This window comes from Heliconius melpomene, chromosome 6 (genome assembly GCF_056956725.1).
Source record: "Heliconius melpomene rosina isolate 202511_hmr_F chromosome 6, ASM5695672v1, whole genome shotgun sequence".
NCBI classification, from domain to species: Eukaryota; Metazoa; Arthropoda; class Insecta; order Lepidoptera; family Nymphalidae; genus Heliconius; species Heliconius melpomene.
This window is the reverse complement of record NC_140394.1, coordinates 1,651,586-1,670,606: the sequence shown is the minus strand read 5'-3', so window position 1 is coordinate 1,670,606 and position 19,021 is coordinate 1,651,586. Positions and strand designations below refer to the sequence as shown.

Sequence of the window (19,021 nt, the reverse complement as noted above, 5' to 3'; positions counted from 1 at the left end):
TATAGTAACGAAGTTTCATGCAAACTACCAACCCTAAAAACAACCCTTTAGGGGTGGAATATTGGAAATTCCCGTCTCCGTGTGTACTTACGTCTTATAAGTAACGTCCATAAAAAATTTGAGACTCCTAGAACTTATTGTAATAAAGTTTCATACAAACTATCAACCCTAAAAACAACCCTTTAGGGGTGGAATATTGGAAATTCGCGTCGCCGTGTGTACTTACGTCATTTAAGTAACGTCCATAGAAAATTTGAGACTCCTAGCACTTATAGTAACAAAGTTTCATACAAACTATCAACCTTAAAAACCACCCTTTAGGGGTGGAATATTGGAAATTCTCGTCTCCGTGTGTACTTGCGTCCTATAAGTGACGGCCATGCAAAATTTGACACTCCTAGCATTTGTAGTAAAGAAGTTTCATACAAACTTTCAACTCCAAAAACAACCCCTTAGAAGTCGAATATTACAAATTCCCGTCTTAGCGAGCACCTACGTCCTATAAGTAACTCCTATGCAAAATTTCAGATTCCTAGCACATGTAGTTTCTGAGATTTCGTGATGAGTGAGTGACCTTTCGATTTTATATATATAGATAATAGTTAGATAATAGTCATTTTAATGAGCGTGTCGTTGATGGTGGTTATGTTATTGGATAGTAGCAATCCAAGATCTCCAAATAACATCTGCTCCTCGGTTTTGTCTTTCTTCTTTGGTCAACCAGGTGTTGAATGTGATCAATCTGTGTTTTGGGAAAACTGAATACGAGTGTCTTCGTGATAGTGAGCATGGCAGATTACAGCTAAAAATATTCTAATAGTCTATGCTAATCATTCCAATTCCAATACTTATATTGAATCCGACTACATAAGACTTCCATTAAACAGGATTTCTACATACCGAATGACTTCAAATTCTCACTTATTAATTAAATTAATCAATTTAAAAAAATATGAAATTTCGTCATTAAATTTGAGGATAGAGGACAAGGATACATTTACTTATTATGTCATGAAGATTTCACGTTTGATTCATTTCATGATGTCCAATTGCTTGTAAAACTGAACTGAACTGAACTGTTCCCATATTGTACATTTTTTGTAGATTTATTGCTTTTGTTTATTTGCGTCATTAATTTACATTACTCTTTTATTTAATGTAAACAAATTTTCATCAGATAATGAAAATGACAAAATATTGTTTTAATTGAATATTAATGCAGGCTTTGGTCTAATCGAAATTAATCCAACGTGATTTAGATTACCTCTGTAAACACGCATACAAATATTAAAAATACAAATAAAAAATCATAAGTTATTTGTTTAATGTGATTTTTATTATAAACTGCAAATAGATGTCAAAGCATATAATAATTTTGCACGTTACTTTATTTTTTTTCAAAATTATGACAAAATTTGTTTGATATATTTTATTTATTTTAAGACAAAATGTTAACTGCTAACGTGGCTATCAAAGTAATGAAACTCAGAGCTGCAATGTTAGCGCTGTCAGGCTCTCCATCATCCTCTTCAGCTTCCCCTTCGTCTTCTCCATCAGAAATGTCTTCCAAAGTACCATCGACGTAACCACTTTCAAAGAATCTCACAAATTCTGCTAATCTACCACCGGACCATGCAATATTTTTCCTTGTAGTAGAGACACCATTGACTCCTGTGTTGTACGCTGACCCTAGGAGTACTTGATTCTGTTCCAGCCAATTTAGGAACTGTACAAAAACACACGTTCAAAAATCATGTAGATTTCACGTCTATATAGTGTTAGAATGCTAGTAATATGTATAATTTTGAGTAGTTTTTTCTAGGTAATATTTTTTTTATAAATATGTTTTAATAAAACGCTCGTAGTACAGTGGCTCGTAATATGATGACAACTTTTATTTTGTTACATTTGTAAAAACTTTTAAATTAATTTTATATTGAATTGAATCATAAAAGTAATTTACACGTTCAGCATACAGCGTGAAGTTAATAAAAAAACATATTATGTTATTAAACTGTAAGAGTTTAATTCAAAATTAATGTAAATTGAATTTCACTCACCTCACTAATTTGGTTTTCGTTTCTTAAACGACTAGCGATGTTGCTTACTGGAGTCGCGGCACTGCCAAGACTACAAAAAATAAAAATAATTTTATAAGATACGAAAATCATAAATATTCTTTTATTAAACATGAACTAAATTACATATTTATACCTTTGTATAACTTGATTGACATTTCTTCTAAGCCAATCAAATAATCTCATTGTATTGATTTCATTACCAGTTACAGCAGAACTCCAAGCCGTGCTGTGATCTTGAGGTCTAATTATATTACTGCCGCTGATTATAGCATCCAAGTATTTATCGAAACTGGCCTGATCTGAAGTGCATCCGCCTGCTTGAATCATAACAACAATCTCGCTGGCTAGATCTTCGTTAACATAGCGGTCCCAGAAGTAGTCAAAATCTGATGCATTGCCTTGTCTTAAGCCACTGCAGTAGACCCAGGGGCGCATATTTGCTGGTACACTAAGACAGTTTGAAATTTTATGAATTCTGCGTTTATTTTATAATATTTTAAATACTTTTTATTAATTTATAATATTTTTAATTTATATATGTAATTTAAATATTAATATTTTTGTTTGTATAGTAAACTAAAAATACAAAAAATTGTGTTTTGGAAAAAGACTATATACAATAATAAAATGAAAAAAATATTAAATATAATTTAATATTAATACATATATATAATTTAATAACAATAAATAGTGTACTGTACGTCAGAATAATTGACAGATAAATACTCACAATCCTCCATTCTTCCAGTTAGCAAAGTTTTCTTTTGCAGCACTCAAACATTGAGGATGACCAATGTTACACAGGAAAGTAAGAACGTACATACGGAGTAGACCATCCATGTAATTATCCCCATTGCGTTCAGAATATCCAAGACGACTTGTTATAGCACTGCTTAATTTAATAGCTTGATCCTAGGAAGAAAATAATTTTATATGAAAGGAAACTTTATTTTCTACTAGCATCGACGATCATAAATAACCCCTTCATCTCAATTTATTATTGTATTTATATTGTTTCGTCCAGTATAGTGATCTGGTGACTGATTACATAATCTTACCTTAAGTCTTTGTACGTTAGCGTCATCGTAAGATAAACGGTTAATTGCAAAATTGAAACCAGTGATAGCTGCGATCCATGGTGCGTAAGAGTCGTCAAATTCTAAGAATGATAAAATATTGAACGCCTGGTCGTACGTCATCACGCCTGCCCTAGCAAAGTTGAAAACGTCATCAACGATCTGAAAAAGCATAATATTTTGTTAATAGATCATTATACATTTTAAAATTATTTATAAGTACAAAACTTTTACATTACCTGAGCGCGATTCAACTCATGGATCTGAGATCTACTGGCTCCTCTTAAAGCTCTCGTAATCAAAATCCACGAGTCGTCATCGTAATTGACTCTGTAGAAACCTAGTTATAAAAAAGGAGAGCATATTAAGAATGAAATTTTATTTTTCAATGCATATGAAGAAAACTCATCAATCAATGATTTCTTGCCAAACAACAAACGAAAAATTTAGACTATTTTCAACAATCCTTTGAAAACACAGCTTTGAAATACAAGTCCATACATTTAAGAATATAAGAATGTCTAAAGCAAAAACGTCGTCACTGTTTCAAGGGGCAATTCTTACCTGACTGTTGCTTATTGAAAATAACCCATTCATATCCTTGAGTTCCTCTTCGAATTACGGTATGCTGTTGTGTTAGTACTTGAGATGGTTTCAGATTATCAAAGTTTATTGAATTAGCTCTCGTCCATGTGATAGGAATCTGCCAGAGGCTGTCAAACTGTGAGGTTCCAGTGTCGCGTTCCCACCGAGACTGTAATTTAAATACATTTATGAACTAATTTTCATCTAAAATGAAATGTCCTATTTTATTCTTTTTTCTTTTTGTTTCTCCGATTATTATGCTGTAAAAGTAATAAAAAGAAAGAAATCATAGAATGGATACTTCCTCCTTTTTTTTATTTTACACTGTATCTCGCACATAATAGGGTAGGCAGAGGAAACATAAGAACTTTATGTTTTACCAGGGCGAGGAAATTAAAATATTAAATATTTCATTCTCCAGAGTAGGAATCCAACACACAAGTGCCGCTATTACAATCTCAATCTTGTCTCTTATTTTAGGCAATTAATTTATTTTTAAAATAATATTCTTTAAAAAAAACATACTTGTGTGACATTCATCTGCCCTGATCTATGGTCAATGCTAACTTTAAGCACAGGGTGGCCAGCCTTCTCAGACCAAGATCTGAAATATGAATCTATAGTAATTCCACCATAGTTGCTTAAAGCTCCCTGTTCCGCAGCAGCAGCGTCCAAGGCTTCAAAGAGATGATGCGGTTCCGCAACGTCAAACTTCCTGTAATATGAAAAGTAATTATTAATAAATTTTCTCCAATTAATACATACGAGTACTTACTTACATATTATACGAATAAATACGAAATAAAAATAAATAAATAAAAATTCCCACACAAATAAAGGTTCTTCACTCAATTGCTAGTGAATGAAAGATATGAATGAATTTTAAATATGTCTCATGTAAAATAATCAGCTAGGCAATTATGATCGGAATACTAAGATTATCATCTTAAGATGGTCATAACTATAGCAATATATATATATATACTGTACCTAGCACTTAAATATCTTCGGAGACCATTGACAAAGGTATTATCACCTAAGAAATGTTGAGTCATTCTTATTACAGAAGCACCCCTAGCATAGGTGATGACTGAGAAGTGGTTGCTAACAGTAGTAGGGTCATTGACATTTGGATTTGTCAAAGCATGTGCAGAATCAACTGAGTCCGATAACAGAGCTTCATGAACTTGTTCAACTATAAATCTGATGTTATATCCCATTTCAGGAGCCACCTAAAATTACGTATTCATTTAATTTAAATGTAAAAATATCTTCGCATCTTCTAATTTAGATATAAATAACACTCAATCTTTTAAATAAATTCAAAACTTTATCGAAAGAAACAACAGAAATGAAAAGTACATCTCCCTTAAAGATGGAATCTTTTTTTTCGAATATACCAAGGTAGACAGGGGAAACCTAGTGTTAAGACACTCTATTGCCCAACTCAACGCCACGATTTTGCCTTGTTACCAGAGCGAAGAAATGAAAAAATAATAAATAATTATTCATTTCCTCAAGTTGGAATTGAACCTACAACCTCAATGACGCAGGCACACGCACGTTGAGTCCGTGGAACAACAATAAGATTCTTTCCTTCCTCCTTTTTATCTTTTCACGGAAAATATTTGAAGAAAAAAAAAATGACTTCCATTTCTTTCAATCTTTTTGACAAATTGATAACGTTTACTACCTTTGTAAATTAATTTAGATAGAAATTTTAGTTAATAAATGGAATGATAAATTAAGGAAAATTTATGATTATTACCGATTGTGTCAGATAGTATTGATAAAATCTAGCAAATCCTTCGTTTAGCCATAGATTGTCCCACCAGGCACATGTAACAAGATTGCCAAACCACATGTGAGCAACTTCATGGGAAACAATGTTAGCCACACGCTGTCTGTAGAAGTGGTTTGAATTCAATGGATCATACAGGATTAAAGCTTCCCTGAAAATAAATATTTAGCATTAAATACCTATATGAAAATATTTATAAATAATAATTCATTCCTCCGAGTGGGAATCGAACCCACTGCCATTGCGTTACAGTCACACCCTCGTGCCCTTGCACCACGTCTGGCCTCCGAATAACTTTAGTATAATGCATAAAATTGTGTATTTTTTTGAAGTAGGTGTGTTCATACCGATATGTAAGAAGACCCCAATTCTCCATAGCTCCAGCAGAAAAATCAGGAATTGCTGCTTGTTTCATGTCTAAGTTTTCTTGCATTTCATAATACGATATATTTGTGTATCTCTCCATTTCTTCAAGAAGAAGCTCTCCGATATAAAGAGACCAGTCCCCGGTGGTATTAGCATTGTCCCTGGCGTATATATTAAAAGGTCTATTGGGATTGGCTCCGGCGGACACTACTTTGTAATGAGAAACAATGAAAGCTACAAGGTATGTAGACGTTAGAGGTGTAGTGTAGAATGTTTCTGCTATTCTTCCATTGCTTAATCTGAAATATCATTAAAATACAATATTAAACATAAATAATAATATTATAAGATACCTTAAAAATGGTTTATATAATTTGTAAATCCGTCTATTATCTTATCGTGTTAAAAACTACTTATCAGTTAATGATGTCTAGCACATACAAATACTCTATATTTTTTATTGGCAAATAAAGAAAAATCTTTTCAAAATTTCCCATTTCTAATGAACAAAATTAAATAGTTTATAAATTACAGTAGCTTACTCTAAGCGCCACGATTGTAAGTTCGATCCCACTGCGCCACGAAGGCCCCTTAATATAATATTTGAAATAACTATAATACTTATTTACGTTTCATTAGATTTAATGGGCATATTGGATATGCTAGGACTAAAATCAGGTTCTCTGTTGATGGTTATATCAAAATATGCTTTGAATCCAGGTTCATCGTAGCAGGGGAAAGCTTCACGGGCGTGACCAGGTTGAAATTGAGTAGTACCCATCCACCTAAAATTAGATAAGAAAAATGTTACTTACAATTTAAAAGTGATTTATTGTTCTTTAGCATTAGAGTATTATCTTAATATCCTAATAAAATGCTATCAATGGCACTATATAGAATTAAAAGACTTATCTGGAAAATTATGCTCAATATGCTACATTTATTTAATTTTTTTTGAATGTCAATACATTATTTTATGATTTATTTATCCTTTTAATTTTATTACCTTGTCCCATTTGAATCACGGTAACTACTTCTATAAAATCCTCGCATGGTGTCCTTCAAGTTGCCGGAGTAAGCTATGCTGACAACATATTCTTGACCCAATTGCAATGGCTGAACTGTAGGTATTCTTAAGAAGCTATAAGGCATCTCGCATTGGAATACATTACTCGCGATAGCAACAGGACTATTATTTAGCGAAACAGACACACTGTTAATAGTTAGATCATTGCAATGCATGACAATTTCAGATACATTTTGTACTGCAGCATTTATATATATTTTGACTTCACCATCAAAACTGAAGTTCCTAACATTAACAGTAGGTATAATATCAAAGTAGGGTGTCAGATTAACTTCATATTTTGAAGGTCTAGTAGTTGTAGGTAATCTGTAATTGGGATTCCGCATTATCCTTGCAAATTCCTCCCATTCATCTTCGGGTACTGGAATAGGACTGAGGGCCAGCAAGCTTTGAATAAGGGCTGCGCCCAAAAAAAGTATGAACCAGCAACCTCCCTTAAACAAAATTAAATGTAATATCATAATATCAGGCTCCGTGGTAAATAAGATAAGCAATATTTTTAACGATTTATAAAGAATTAAAAAATCTATTAAATTGTTGCCTACTTCTCATTCAAAATTTTAATCCTCTAAACTTTTAGATACAATATGTACAGAAGTTATAATATTTTAGTTTTGGACAAAGCTGATGATTTTATATTGCATCGCGTCATATAAGTATTGATCAAGGCTACATGGTTCATAAATATTGTAGATTTTTTTATTTTATTTTGGGGAACTTTAAAATTAATAAATTGTGTTCATCTGAACACGTTACAGAAATAAACATACAATAAAAATGCAAAACTAATAAACAAAGTAAAAAAACCACACCAACTTACCATTTTCGCGCTGGCTCACAATAAAGTGACAAAAATATTTTTTAATCGATATCATTATAATTATTGTTATACTATATTATTAAATAATCTATTTATCTTATCTATTTTATATAATAATTAGAATATAAAGGACTCTAAGAGAGCAATATTGTTCCAGCGTCTGTCTTTGTCTATTTTCTTTTTCATATCGACATGCGATTTATGAGTATTATAGGACTGAAGAGCTTATTAAGTTGATCCGGCTAACCTAAAGAACGTAGGTTAATTAATTATTCAATTATTAGATTAAATCTTATTTTTATTGTGAGACAGACATCTCAAAGATATGACGTAAATTCCCAAACACCGCCTAGCCGCGGCCCAATTACTACAGCCAGCTAAGTTACTTACATAACTTTCGCCTATTCAAGATTCATCTTGAGACCGATTTTTCTTGAAGTTTCACCCAGTTCGCTATCATTCCCCCCAAATCTTTCCGGCGAAATCGGCAAATTGCATACATTCTGAGCTTTGTCACACCTTAGGTCTAGCATCCTCAAAGTATAAAATATCCTCAGGTATAAGAACGCCTTATTAGAATTTTTACCTCTCAGTTAAGCATGTAACGCTTAGATGGTAGAATGTTAGAGAATGTTACATTGTTTCCTTAAACGTCCCAAAGTCTCGCGTGACAACTACAATTTGTTTCTATTAGTCGTTGGTCATTGATTTGTCAGTTATTCAAATATCAGATTATCTTCTTTCTTTTTCTAAGTGCTTTTAAGCATAATATCGTTAAAGATATTAAACCGGTCATAATATATGGGGTTTTTCCACTGATTAGAATTACATTGAAGATTACCCTAGCTTTGGGAATTAACCAAGTTCATGTTACCTATTTATTGAACTGACATGTATTGACATCCTTTTATTTTTTTATTTACTGTTATAACACGATTATTTTTATTTATTTCTACTACTTCATAATCATTAAAAATTTTGTTTCCTTGAAATAAATAACGGAAACTATTTATTACATATAATAACTAAACGACATATTATCATCAGTTTTATAATCTATTATCGTCATACTTTAATCTTATGATATTAAATACACAATTACACGTGAATTATAAATCTATCAATGTATCGATAAAAATCTGTTATGGCGCACTTGTCACGTAACTTAATCGGTGGTTGTGTGTTTCTGTTTCATTTGGGGATTTATTTTAAGCCTTGACGCTTTATCACTAACACTGAGAGACAAAGAGGATCTAGTTTCCACACACTTCGTTCTTCTCTCTCTTACCAGAAAGGGGAAATAAAAATATTTAATTTCTTCTAGTAAAGAACGAACCCACTACTATCACGTTGTCAGAACTTGGCCTTGTTACAAGAGCTAGGGAAAAAAATGTATATTTTAGATTACAATCAAGTATCTGAACGCAGCAACGAGGTACTCAGGTTCCCTCTAAATATCTCAGGGTATGTGCAGCATAGTGTCAATTTATAATAAAGAAAAGCAGCGTACAAAATGAGTTCATACGCCCGGAAACTTAAATTAGTACAGTTTTGTAAATATTTTCGTTGAACTACAATCCTAAAATGGGTACGAATTCTCAATTTTACTTATACCGCGGTTCTTTTAGGATTAACTCTAGATTTTAAACTTTACAATATTTTTAAATGGGATCCCAATTTATCTTTTCTTGTATCTGAGTACCGTTGCTTACGCTGTTAGAAAAGCGATGCAGGTTGTAAATGTCAATACTATTCATGTATGTCATAAAAACATTTATTATAATATATATTTTTAAGAAAAAAATATCTTGAATGGTTCATAAAGTATAAAATAAAACACATATTTATTCTATTATAAAAGAGTTTTAAAAAAATATATTTAATAAATATAAAATGTTATAATACAATTAAAAGGCACTTAAGCTTAACTCTCTATACTATAATGTTGGCAATGACTGCAACCATGAGAGCAATAAAAGATACTACAGAAGTTACAGCTGAGTCTGGAATGTTAGGAGACTCAGGCTGTACTAGAGGTGGAGGATTTACAGTGCTTGGCTGTGTCACAGGAGGAGCCACTGTGGTACTGTAAGTTACTGCAGAATCACCGGTCTGGAAGTAATTGTTCAAGTCGCTACTAACTGTGTTAGTCCAAGCAATACTTTGGCGTGAAGAGGCAGCGCTGCTCAAAACACCTTGGTAATAATTTCCTAAAGCAGCTTGATTTTGAGTAGCCCAGCTTTCGAACTGAAAATAAAAATAAATAAATAAATGGTAAGGTTTGCACAATAATTCATTTAATAATTAAATTAGACCTAATGGAATATTAAACCGATTTCAGACTTAGCATAACAAATAAATATTATCATGACCGTCAAAATTGATCTTAGAGGCAATAACTTCTGCTCTATGGAAAATTATTTCAAGTTAATATTGCATTACCTCATTTATTTCTGCAAGGGTGCGTAATCTTGAAGCAATAGTCACTAAAGGTGATGAAGATTCAAAGCTGAAAATATAATAAAAATAATGATAACTCATTAACACATTAATGCAAGTAGAATATGCTTGTACTGTGTTATTTGTTATTTAAAACTTACGCGCTAAGAACTTTTTGAAGGTTACTCTTGATGTAGTCGAAGACAATTTGTGTATTTACTTCGTTTCCTGCCACAGCGCTGTTAAAGGCTGAACTGTAATCCTGTGGGCGGACTACGTAAGTGTCGTTGAAGATATTGTCGAGGAACCTATGGGAAAGACATATTGTTATAAGTAAAACCTGCACATCAAGAAATTTGAAAGACACGATTTATTTCGATTTATGTTATTTTATTGTGTGTATTCTGTGTTCCACTTTTCGCTCCATTTTCTAGAAGTTGATTAGCGAAACTCTACGCCGGGCTTACTTTTATTACTTAAGCGAAGAAATGAAAAGAATAATCTCCGGATGGGAAATTAATCAACCATAGTTGCTTTTGCAGTCAGCCACTGTGCCACGACATCCTCGAATTATAAATAGTAAATAAATAATTTAGCTACTAGCGAAATTCGACTTACTCAAACAGTGACTCGCGGTGTGGAGTACAGCCTAGATTTTGAAGCAACAAGATTTTTTCAGTATATACGTTGATTGAATTGTATCTAAGCCACATGGTGTTATAATTAGCTACGCTTCCATCTCGAAGCCCGTTGCAGTACACCCAGCTTCGACTATTCGGTATTACGCTGGAAATAATCGCTTTAATTGTACAAAAAATTCAGGTTTATATGTACGAGTATACATCTACACCGATATAATACAATAATATATTTTTTCTTTAGCATCATGCTGTACACCGCATGTAGCAGATAAGGCAGAGAGAATCTAGTGTTATGACACTTACCCACGTTCCCCATGTTTCGCTTAATTGTCGAGTGTTGAGTTGTGAAACTCAACGCTGCGCTTTGTACCGCCAAGAGTGAGAAAATAAAAATATTTAGTTTCTCCAAGTGGGAATCTAATCCACAGTCGTCGTGTTTTAAACCAGACGCGTGCACGCGTCACAGAGGTCTCAATATACAATTTATTGAAAATAATAGGCAATACTTTTTTTATGTTACTACTTACTTTGTATTATTAACGACCAGTGCTTGGAATTGAGCATTTGCTGCTTGACGGCATGCAGGCACGTTGATGTTACATAGGGCAGGAGCCAGTTGGGACCTCAGGTAAGACGTCATAAAAGTATCATTTTGCAATGGATAGTAAGTAAGTCGAGTCATTACATTTTGAGACCAGGTAGACATAATTTGCTGTAAAAATAACAACAGCATTAAATATTATCTTTCGATAATTCCACATTGAAAAAAACTGTAATATTCAGAAAAATACAAAAGAAAAAAAGTACCAATAATTGTGCTTCAAGATTGTCACTTCTGCCAATAAGACGATTTCTCAACCAGCTGAAACCAGTGATGGCGGCGACCCAAGGAGCATATTCGGTTTCATTCTCCAGGAAAGAAAGAATGTTGAATGCTCTAGCATATGACATCAATCCAGAACGAGCGAATTGGAATACGTCGTTTACAATCTGCAAAAATTATTAAGATGAAACTGGTATACGGAAATCTTTTAATATAGAATTAACTTTAGCTTAAAGAAATGCGGTATTGTTAATGAATAATTAAAATTGTTACACATCTTTCATACTAACCTGAGCCCTGTTATATTCATGAATACTAGTTCTATTAGGACCTCGTAAAGTCATAACAATAAGATCCCAGGTATAGTCATCATAATTAACTCTGTAGAATCCTGTTAAAATATTTATAATTAAGTGTCAAATTATTTTAATCGGAATTTTATATAAAATATATTACTTAAAAATATACAAAATTAATATATAAAAAGAGTTCTTTTTACTATATACTGTATATCAAGCAAAGTAGTGTTTTGTGTGCAAGCACTTATCTGTTAAAAATTAATAGGTAAAAACATAATCATAAGTATTTATAAAAATCTTTCTTCATGAAATATATTGCTTAATAAGTCTTTCTTTGTTTTTTGTATCCCACATGTAGCAGGGTAGACAGATGGAATTTTGAAACCAAGTGTGTGCCACTCCGTTCTCATTAAGACGATTTCATTCCTCACTTTATGCCAAATTCTGAAGGCGTTGCTGGTTGTAATAATTCCCCATTCCCCAAGTAAAAATTGAACCCATAACCGTCACGTGTACAGTGGCACGCTTGTGCTCCAACGTCACCACTGGCTTCATTTATTGTATATTAGAAAATATTTCAAATTTACAAAAAAAAAGAGAATTACCGCTTTGTTGCTTATTGAAAACAACCCACTGATCTCCTGTTGCATTACGGTTGATGATAGTCACAGCGTCTCTTATAATATGTGAAGGCTTAAGATTTTCAAAATCTGGATTGGAAGCGGTGGCGAAGGTAATGGGTATAATGTAATTCAAATTATTATTGGCGTAACCACCGTTAATGCTGAAGCGACGCTAAAAATAATAGAAGTGTTATATAATGAATTATTGTAAATATTATAAATATACTAGATATTGGATTGGAAGAGGAAACAAAATATTGAGACACTCCTTTCCCAATGCACCACCCAATGTTGTGAGACATTTCCACACTTAGACACTTAGTCTTGTTACCAGGAAATAAAAACAATATTTTTTCCGAATGGGAATTGAAGCCACTACCGCCACGTTCACGGTAAGATGCTAATTCGCTCTGTACCACGAGGGCCCCGTATTACATGTCTTAAATTACTTATAAGTATTATAATTAATCAATACCTGAGTAATGATCATTTCTCCAGTCGTGTGGTTTACTTGCACCTTTAGAACAGGGTGACCACTTTGTTCAGTCCAACTTTGATAATATTCAATGAGTGAAAAGTTACCATATGCTGACAGGGCACCAGCCGATAAAGAAGCATTTTGAAGTGCTTGGAAGAGATCAATAGGTCGAGCAATGTTAAATCGCCTAAAATAAATTTAAAACACATCTAAAGACATATGCTAAAATTTTCAATATAAGTATCGTTTTAATTTTGTGTAATTCAAAAATTTTCATTAAAAGTAATGTTTGCAAAATATTTAAAACGATAATGCTAGTCTGACCAATGTTAGAAAAATATCATAAATATGGTCTTTAGTAATCATATTGTGAAAGTTAAATTTAAAACGAGCCAAAGATTTTATTTAGCATCACATTCGATATTACCCGTTATTCAAGTAGAGACGGAGACCTGCGGTGTGTACACTTGTACCAAGAAGATGTTCTGTCATTCTTATAACTGCGGCTCCTTTGTTGTAGGAAATAGTAGAAAACATTGCGCTAACAGATGCAGGGCTACCGACATTCGGGTTTGTTAATGGATGTGCACTCTCAGCAGAATCAGATAATAAAGCTGTGTGCATTTGTTCAGGTATGAAACGAGTTTCGAAACCCATATCTTTTTCAACCTTAAATAGAGAAAAAAATCTTTAATACAAAATTCGAGAAATCCATTAATGAAGTTTTAAAGTTGTCTTAAAATACATACCCAGCTGGTGAGATAGTATTGATAATATCTAGCAAAACCTTCATTAAGCCATAAACTATCCCAGAATTCACAAGTCACTAAATTACCGAACCACATGTGAGCGATTTCGTGTGAAAGAATGTAAGCTATTATTTGCTTAAAGTTATCATTAGTGTTTGCGGGATCGTACATCAAATAGGCTTCCCTAAAATTAAAAAAGTTTAAGTAATTAAAAATAATAATTTTCTAAGTAATTTATTACATGGATAGAAGCCAGTCTATAAAATCCGGAACGGAAGTGTCTTAATGGCAACTCAGTATGCTACGCCTAGATTCTAAGGTTACCTCTTCCTACCCTACTATGTGCAAATGAGGATAGAGTGTGAAGCAAAAACCCAAAGGTGGATGTTATTACGCCATTTAACCTGTAAGTAATTAAGCCCCAATTTTCCATAGCTCCGGCAGAGAAGTCAGGAACGGCAGCATGTGTCATTTTGATTTCAGGATGCATACTGAAATAATCTATATTGGTATGTTGATTCATTTGAATTACGAGTTGTTCTCCAGTAACTAAGGCGTATACTCCTTGGTTGGCTTCTATAGCAGACTGCCTTGCAATTACTTCGTGTCTAAATTGATTATTTTCTGTAATATTAATAGACCGATAATCAGCCACAATAATAGCCAAGAGGTAGGTGGACATAACGGGTGTTACAGCGTAGACATCATCTTCAAACCCGCTGAAAATATAATGAAAAAAATATATTCAAACTTAAATATAGATAGAGGTAATAAAACGACACGTGTATGTTTCACTACACTTTTTAACCTTATACTTACGCCCAGCCTGGTGCAGTTGATGTGTTTGCATTAGTCAGTGACCAACTTCTAAATGCAACAGGTCGTCTTATGGTTATACTGAATGTAGCCTTGAAGCTGGGCTCATCGTAGCAAGGGAATGCAGACCGAGCGGATGTTGGTTGAAATTGTGTAGATGCCATCCAACTAAAAATATAATCTTCCCTGATTAGCATGATTGTAAATTAACTTAATTAATAATTATATAATTATTATAGACAAAAAAATACCTGACTGCTTGTGAATTTGGAACATTTCTAAACCAGCTCCTATATATACCATACATGTCGTTTCTTAATGGGGCATTAAAATTAATGGTAAGATTGTAAACAATAGGATTCGTTGCATTAAATTGCAAAACAGTGGCGGGCCTAACTACCAAAAAATGAAAAGCTTCTTGCAATATATAGGTCTGTGGAACTTGTGCAGCACCTAATTGTAGGTATACACTTTCAATATTTAATTCATTAGAGTGCAGGACAATTTCAGAGACATTAGCTTGTGTCGCCACCAAATCAATTTCAACCCTTCCTAATACCTGAAAATTGGTTAGTGAAACATTCCATAGAACTCTGTAGTTATTGGGACGAGTTGTGACAGGAAGCCGAAAATCTGATGGAGAATTGTTATATTCTATGTTTTCATTCACATCAATATTCTCGAAAATTTGTCCTTCTAATTTCTCATCAAGGAATATAGTATTTCTGGCCACCGGTGGGCTTGGTAATGCCTGCGTGCACAGGAAAACCATCCCTAAAACAATCAGAGTTGATGTCGCCATCTGCAAAAAAAAAATTTTTTTACTATTTTACTGCAGAAATCTGATAAGTTATAATTTGTTAACGCGTTTTCCTGTACCTACATCCTTATATCTTTATACATATACTAGTGCGCGCGCGCAGCTTCGCCTGCTTATTTGCACCCTTAGGGATAAATTCAAAAAACCACGGAACATGTATTCAATGAAATATTTTTTAAGAGTTTGAATTTCAAATTTTATAAAAATAGGTGGCGATTTAAAGATTTTCCATACAAACTTTCAATCCCTATTTCATCCCTTTAGGGTTAAAATTTTTTAAAATCCGTTCTTAGTGGACATCCAGATTACGAAAGTAAACATCTGTCCAAATTTCACGTTTCGATCATCAGCAGTTACGGCTGTGCGAGCTTACCTCAGTCAGTCCTGACAAGTCCTTTTATATATATAGATGATTTAATTATTCCATTAAATATTATATTCTGCGTTTATATAATACTTAATTCAAAATTAATTGCACTAATATTTCTTGAAATCGATAAATTAAACATTATCTCATTATTTTATCAAACAATTGATAAACATCCAAATGTGTTTCATTTTACTAAAAAGTAATAACAAAATATTGTTTTGTTACATTTTTTGAATTGTACTTGTTTTCAAGTTGAACAAATATACATGACCATCTCAGTACTTTATTTTTTTATTGTAGTTACCATATATCAATATTTTTTTTAAAAATATTAAAATAGTAATTTTTGATTTAAACTTAGAGAACAAGCAAGTTTCATGAAATTCAGGTCAGTAGTTTACGTACGAGGGAGAAGCTGGTATTTAAATTAGGCTTACTTTTTTCAAATTACCTTTGCTATGATTTTAAATGCTATATTGTCAATATTTTACTAATTCGGAGAATCATATCTTTGATAATGCGATTCGATATCGCTAAGTTGATATTAAAACTGGGTACTATGATTATGCTTGTCTTTTATTATATCTGTAATCTAAATCAACGTTTTGTAAAAATTTGTAATTGAATAATTGTAGTTATTAATTATTAATATTAAACAGCGTCTTTAATTTTTTTCGTTTTTAACCGATTTTAAAAGGGCGAAGTTATTCATTTTGACTGTATATTTGTTTTTCGATTACTGCATAAATAATCAATGGTTTTTTATATTTTTTTTGTAGGTTCGCTTATTAATTTATAATTCAGTTCTATCTACATATAACGCAATGTGCGTGAATAATTTTTATCTAAAGGATAGAAATATATTATATTGTTACTATATTCTATTAAAACACATTACCAGGTTGATGATTATATGATAATATATATTATAATGACATCATGAAAACCATTTAGTGATAATAATCAGGATATATGATTAACGAATGAGTAGGGAATCAATACATCATTTGAATAAATTGCCATATTTTCATATTTTTTAATACAATTACAGATAGTGTTCTAAAAGAACATACTCTACAATGGTTATCGTGAACGTCTAGAAGGTGTGAAGCTATTATCATATACCTATGTATTAAACATGTGCATTCATTATAAAATTGGAGATTAAAAGAATAAACATAGGAAAAATTTACATTTATCTTATTCTTATCTTTTTTTAGCTTCACGCTGTATCCCGCACATAGCAGGGTAGGGAGAGGGAAACTGAAAATGGACTATGGACTGGGAATAAAACTTCTGATCCCCACTTTTCTGAGTGGCAGAACTCAACGCCACCACAGAACGCGGCCTTAATTTACTTTATCGTTATTTACAACTAAAAGACTTCAACGCTATATAATAATTAAACCAAACTTAATTTTTCTCTTTATCAATTGTTTTATGGTGAGGAAACTCTTTTACCGACTCAATTGGGTAATGTGGGACTCATGAACCGATAGATATAGGTAGCCCATATTGTCCGATAAAACACCACAATACTTCTCCTAAGCCGCTATTAGATGGAGCTAACTTAACTTACGACTAAATAAGAATTTTGTTTCCTTTTGGAATAGTCAAAGAAGATCTAATATTATGACGCATTGCTTGCTACTTTTTACCCATTTTAGAGATATTAATATAAAAAATACGGAATCAAACACGCGTGGTGTTCTAAATAAGAATATAACTCTACGAGATTAACCCTACCATCGTCACCGACACATTTCGATACATTAATTGTAAATGCTTGGTCGGGATTGAGTCAGTAAAGTGATTAGAATCTTAAAAATCTAGACAGATTTTGAAAACTGCTTAAAAACTAATTTTATAGGATTCGTTAGCAGTTTGTGTAATATAATCTTTAAATAACCAAAAAAAATTGCGCAGAAGCTAAAAGTAATAGTTTAGTTTATATTTATTACATAAGATAAAAGAAAAGAAAAAAATTGAAAGTTTTAGCTGCCAATGGCGAAAAAATTACTAGTTATAGTAGTGTCTTCATAATTATGTACAGTGTTTTTAATGTAGCGTATTTAATGTAGATATATAATTATACGTAAATTATTACCATTTTTTTTTAAATGAAATTTCAACTTTATTCCAACAAGTCTAAGCTCTATCGTAATTGTGATAGGAATAGTCTAATAATTCTCTTTTCCTACATTCCTTTCAGTATAAATAAATAATTTTTCGTTTTGGAAATATTGCACAAAGGTTGCTTGTATTATTAGGTTATCTTTGCCTATAACCAATATTTTAAGAAATAGATGTAAAATAAAAATATATAAATCTTACCTTTGCTTGAAGGCGACAATTACTAGAGCCGTTGAAATGGCGACTGGATTATTATATTTTATAAAGGCCATCATTACAAGTATTGTAATAATTTTTATCTTTTTATCGTTTGTAATCGCACCGCCCAAAACTTTTATTTGTCTTGATCGCTCCGTTATACACACTTCGATATCGATGTAATTATCTCATTATAGGTATCTAGCAGTACGCGTACTAGAATTTAAAATGAGTCAAAGAAAATATCTGGCAAGCTTAAAAAGTATATGTTAATCATTTTATTACAATAAAATATTATTTTGAGGGCAAATGATGAATCACATCAATTGTGAAATTATTATCTGGTTGCAATATAATATCCTAGAAAGTTTGCCAATTTTATCTAGTGTAAAGACACTCCGTTCTCTACTTTCTTCTTGATGTAGCCAACTAATTTACGGAGATATTTATCCCTATTCGCGAAAAGCGCGAGCGATCAGCTGCAACGCGTTAACTATACAGGTTTTCATTGTATTTTATTAGATAGTGTAGAGTAAATGCATTTATTTAACTAGAACAATAACAAGGTATAATTAATTTCAGATATTATAAACATAAAGTCCTTTGTAAACCACGTTTTAAAGACCTTTCTCTAGTAAATTCGTAAATCTTTTTCATCATTCTTTCGTCACCTATTTTCTCGAGGTGAGAGAATTAATTCTTCTTACCTGAGTAGGTTTTTCTTCATTACCACTATTACATCTACTGACCGAAATATAAATAGGCTAAAAAAACATTGTGTTTACAGGCTTCCCTTTTTTATATCCTGCACATAGC

General features: G+C 32.3%; 2 protein-coding genes across 2 annotated transcripts; both read right to left on the bottom strand.

Moving 5' to 3' along the window:
- Window positions 1-1,314: 1,314 nt before the first annotated feature.
- On the bottom strand, window positions 1,315-7,859 carry LOC146538025 (membrane alanyl aminopeptidase-like). The gene is made up of 14 exons (XM_085187093.1): window positions 7,817-7,859; window positions 6,916-7,430; window positions 6,539-6,694; window positions 5,891-6,208; window positions 5,511-5,694; window positions 4,733-4,974; window positions 4,268-4,457; window positions 3,722-3,911; window positions 3,397-3,497; window positions 3,140-3,319; window positions 2,812-2,993; window positions 2,215-2,529; window positions 2,061-2,130; window positions 1,315-1,726 (listed from the first exon to the last, which is right to left on the bottom strand). The coding sequence occupies exons 1-14, from the start codon at window positions 7,817-7,819 to the stop codon at window positions 1,439-1,441; spliced, it is 2,934 nt and encodes a 977-aa protein (XP_085043219.1). The 5' UTR covers window positions 7,820-7,859; the 3' UTR covers window positions 1,315-1,438.
- A 1,800-nt stretch (window positions 7,860-9,659) lies between these two features.
- Window positions 9,660-18,368, bottom strand: LOC146538024 (membrane alanyl aminopeptidase-like). Its single transcript, XM_085187092.1, has 15 exons — window positions 18,209-18,368; window positions 14,936-15,486; window positions 14,688-14,852; window positions 14,273-14,587; window positions 13,869-14,052; window positions 13,547-13,788; window positions 13,117-13,306; window positions 12,624-12,813; window positions 12,010-12,110; window positions 11,704-11,886; window positions 11,424-11,608; window positions 10,874-11,041; window positions 10,417-10,563; window positions 10,259-10,325; window positions 9,660-10,063 (listed from the first exon to the last, which is right to left on the bottom strand). Exons 2-15 carry the CDS (start codon window positions 15,484-15,486, stop codon window positions 9,749-9,751), a joined length of 3,003 nt encoding a protein of 1,000 aa, XP_085043218.1. The 5' UTR covers window positions 18,209-18,368; the 3' UTR covers window positions 9,660-9,748.
- Window positions 18,369-19,021: the final 653 nt, after the last annotated feature.